The 3,848-nt window shown below is 40.8% G+C and overlaps 1 protein-coding gene across 1 annotated transcript in view; it reads left to right on the plus strand.

Moving 5' to 3' along the window:
- The window catches only part of ISOC1 (isochorismatase domain containing 1), a 27,658-nt gene extending 25,111 nt beyond the window's left edge, over positions 1-2,547 (plus strand). Inside the window, exon 5 of the mRNA XM_019517286.1 lies at positions 990-2,547. Within this exon, the coding sequence (XP_019372831.1) occupies positions 990-1,136 (147 nt within the window). The 3' untranslated portion in view covers positions 1,137-2,547. The remainder of the gene's footprint in view (positions 1-989) is intronic.
- The last annotated feature ends 1,301 nt before the right edge of the window (positions 2,548-3,848 follow it).

Genomic DNA, 3,848 nt, shown 5'->3' on the forward strand with positions numbered 1-3,848 from the left:
GGGGGGGCCCCCCCCCCCCCCCCCCCCGCCCCAGGGATCTTTCCCCTGCTGCCTGGGTGGCCACCCTCCCCTGTCCATTGGTGCCTGCAACATGTGGCCATGGGAGAGGTGGCTGCAGGGGCCTGTTATCTATATATTAACTACTCACAGGTTTCATATCGACTCCTTGCAGGCTACATGTGGTCCACAGATCACCAGTTAGACAGCCCTGCGGCTAGACAAACATTACTCAGGTTAATTGGACAGGTACAGAATTACTTGAGATAAAAGAGTTTTCTTGATTTGATCAGTTTTAACATTTATGTTGGGAATATTTTATAGTATTTCAGAAAATCTGTGTATGCATAGTTGTTACTTGGGCTGTAATGAAATATTTGCATCAACTTTGAATTGTTAATAAAAATTATTTCTGTCTGACTAATACAACAGGTATTTGAAGTGACAAGTGAGGCCTGTAGAAGAGGTCTCCTCCCTGAGACTGCTTGTTTTAGTATACTGTGAAACATTGGTATATTGGATAACACGTAACAACAAGCCCTGAAAAAAGCTGCTGTAGCAGCTAACCCACTGATTTTTTTTTTTTTAAATATTACTGCCCACATAACACCATCCAACTTAAACTTTAAGAGGAAAATACATTAAGCCTTTCAAAATCCTGCAAAATTAGAATATCTTCATTTTATATATAAGGAAACTGATGTTCCTAGAGAAAGGCAAGTAAAGCTCACATAGACTGTCTGAACAGAAGCAATAGCCCTTTTGCCTAACAGGCCTTCACTTTTAGTTCAAGACAGCCCTTTCCATAATAAGCTATAATGAAATGGGCCAAACACTTCCATTGTAGTTTTATTGGTAGCATTGCCAATGACCACTAGAACTGAAACAGCTACAAGTTTATTATATAGCAGATATTTTTAAAGTATTATCTTATTCTGATCCTGCATGTTCCCATCCATACTAAATTTTTTTTCTCCCTTTTTCTCTTTCAGCGTCTTGCTCGCACTGGAATTATAGTCACCACCAGTGAGGCTATATTGCTGCAGCTGATAGCTGATAAAGAGCATCCAAAATTCAAAGAAATCCAAAATCTCATTAAGGCAAGTGCTCCTGAGTCAGGGCTCCTTTCCAAAGTTTAAAGAGGACCCACTGTAAAAGAAGAATGTCACATTTAAGGAAGAAGTCAAGCTGTAAGCATACGCACACACTTTCTCACACAACTTTTGGCAGAAATGTTAAACTGAAAATTGACATATTTGTGCTTGCCTTAGCAAAATTTGTCTGGTTTTACTGTCCAGGTGCCAGTGTGTTCTGTTGAGTCAAAGATGTCAAAGGCTTTGGATATCATAGGATCCTTTTGTTGTCAGATTCTTATTTATTTTAAAATATAAAACTCAACAGAGGTAGGTGCCTGTTTGTCTGTACTGTACCCACTGATTGTAACAATTCCAGAAAGTGCATATATATGTGAAATCTCTTGATTGTGCACTTCGTAAAAAATGTACTCTGTTATTCTGTGTCATTTTTGTATTAATAGAAGAGAAAAATATATAGGATAAATGTAATGTGAAATGCTTTAACATTCTACATAAAGTATAATATTTTAATAGAGGGGAATTTCAGAAGAATAAAATTAATAGATTATATGTGTATAATGTCTTTTAGAGTAAAAAATGTAAATGCTTTAGCTTATTCAGTAAGAAAGACAAATGATGCAACAATAAAGGTTTGATTTTTATTTTGGTGGTTGAAGTTAGATAGCATAGATTCTTGATTATTCTATGCTTGATTACTAGCTTTATTTCAACTGAAAGTTCCTTTTGGGTCTTTTAAAATTATGCAAAAGTTCTGGTTGCCCCATTTAAAATTATTTAACAAAAATCTGTTTATGACTAGGATTAAAGGATTGGCGTATAGTAATTTAAAACTAGTGACAGACTATTGGCAGTTTAAATTGCATGCAGATTCCTGAGGGAATACAAAAATCTCGAATACTTCAGTTTCAGACACTGAAGGATAGCTAATTATTTCTAGACATGTCTCCAGATTTTTTTTTTTTTTAATCCTTGTATGGCCAGATTTAATAAACTCCATCTGGTTTCTGCATTTGGCTAAGCAAGTCCTGAAAAAAATCAACTTTTTCTGTGTTTGTGCAGACTTTTGCAGGACTGTTGTTGGATGGAGCTTAAATGGAATCTGGCCTAAAAGCATACTTTCAGAAAGGGCATCTGTAACTTGTTGCTATATATTTTGTAGCTGGAACTAAACTTTAACACATGATTGTTCTTCTTGAAGTCACGTTCTTCATGTTCTAATGATTCAAAAATTGTTATATAGAGTTTACAATGAGAATGTTTGACCTTTTTTTTTTTAAGCATTTTGAAAGTATCTAGTTGATAACACACAATGCTAACACTGGTCTTTTTGATATAAGAGTACTTAAAGCAAATGTAGTATCTGAAATGAATTATCCCCGTAACATGGATCAAAGAATTTGTTCCAGAAAATATAACTTTTATGTTGAAAGCAAATAAAATATTAACACTTTCAGTCTCTCTGTGCTTGTGTTTTTTATTGAAGGGCAAATTCTGAAAACTTAATTCAACATAAATGTTGTTCTAATTTGTGCAGCCTGTGGCGGGTGCAGAGATCCCACCTCAGGAACACAGCTGGGTATTCGTATCCCTCCGCTGTTTCCACCACGTGAGGCGGGCCAGTAGGGGGTGCTCCTGCATTGAGCCACCCACCTCCCTGCGCCCGACCACCTTCCAGGCTCCGAATGCCTCCCTAGGGACGCCTTATGTCCGGCCGACCCCTCTCCCGGAGCACACTCGCTAGTCTGGGGGTAACGTGCCGCCACCACCCCAAGAATGGACTGTCTCGCGGCCCTGTGTCCTTGGGGTAACACAGGCCTAAAGTCCCACAGGTACTCGACCCAATGCAGGCACTTGGGGTACTTCCCCAAGTCCGGGGGCAAAAAGGTATAGTCTCCCTTAGTCCACAGACCTAAGGGGTCTCTTAGGCATAATTTAGACCCACCCCTCAATAAGTCTCCCACACCAGTCAAAAAGGAGAACTTTATTGATTACAGGGGGTAGGGTAAACTAGGGTACAGGATAGAGCAATATCTAGAAATCCTAAAGAGCAAACAGTCTGGCTGTGGTAGCCTTTTGATTACGCATCTGTGATACTTCCAGCTAAATATCTAATCAGATTGAGTAGCTTACTCACAAGCATCTTCCAAAGGCAGGTGAAGTTTCCCTTTGGAGGCAGGCGGTTCCTAGCTCGTGAGTTTGGGGGGAGAGAGCCAGTTTCAGATGTTAAGGCTTCTCTGTCCCCTGCCTGGCTGCTGCGTCACCTCATGGCCGGAGAGGAGAGACCGCCTCCTTCCCCGTCCTAACTTATATAGCCCCTGTGACCTCATTCACCTGGGCCAGCGGAGGTCAGCCCCAGTTGGCTGTCAGCCAACCAATCTGAAATGCATCACCTGTTACCGGGCAGATTCCAGCTCCCCAGGTAGAAACCCCTTACCCAGGTAAGTGATGCAAGTCACGTAAGCAGAGGGAGCAGGTTTCCCCCTCCCTCAGGAATGCAGCCAGCTCCAGTTCCCTAAAGAGACAGGCTGAGGGTGTGGTCCCCTGTGTGCTGGGCCCATCCTAATTGAATGGTCACAGCACAGAGATTTAAATCACAGTGTCACAGGGCAGAGATTTTTGGGGAGAAACCAAGGTGGCTTTCTGCCACACAGCCTATGAATTTCCATGGATGTCAGGGGAATTTTGAGCATCAAAGGTGCATTATGTCCCAGGAATAACTTTTTTTCTTATATTTTTGTGATCATTTATACTCAA

Source organism: Gavialis gangeticus, unplaced genomic scaffold (genome assembly GCF_001723915.1).
Source record: "Gavialis gangeticus isolate Ggan-Ray unplaced genomic scaffold, GavGan_comp1, whole genome shotgun sequence".
In the NCBI taxonomy this organism is placed as follows: domain Eukaryota; kingdom Metazoa; phylum Chordata; order Crocodylia; family Gavialidae; genus Gavialis; species Gavialis gangeticus.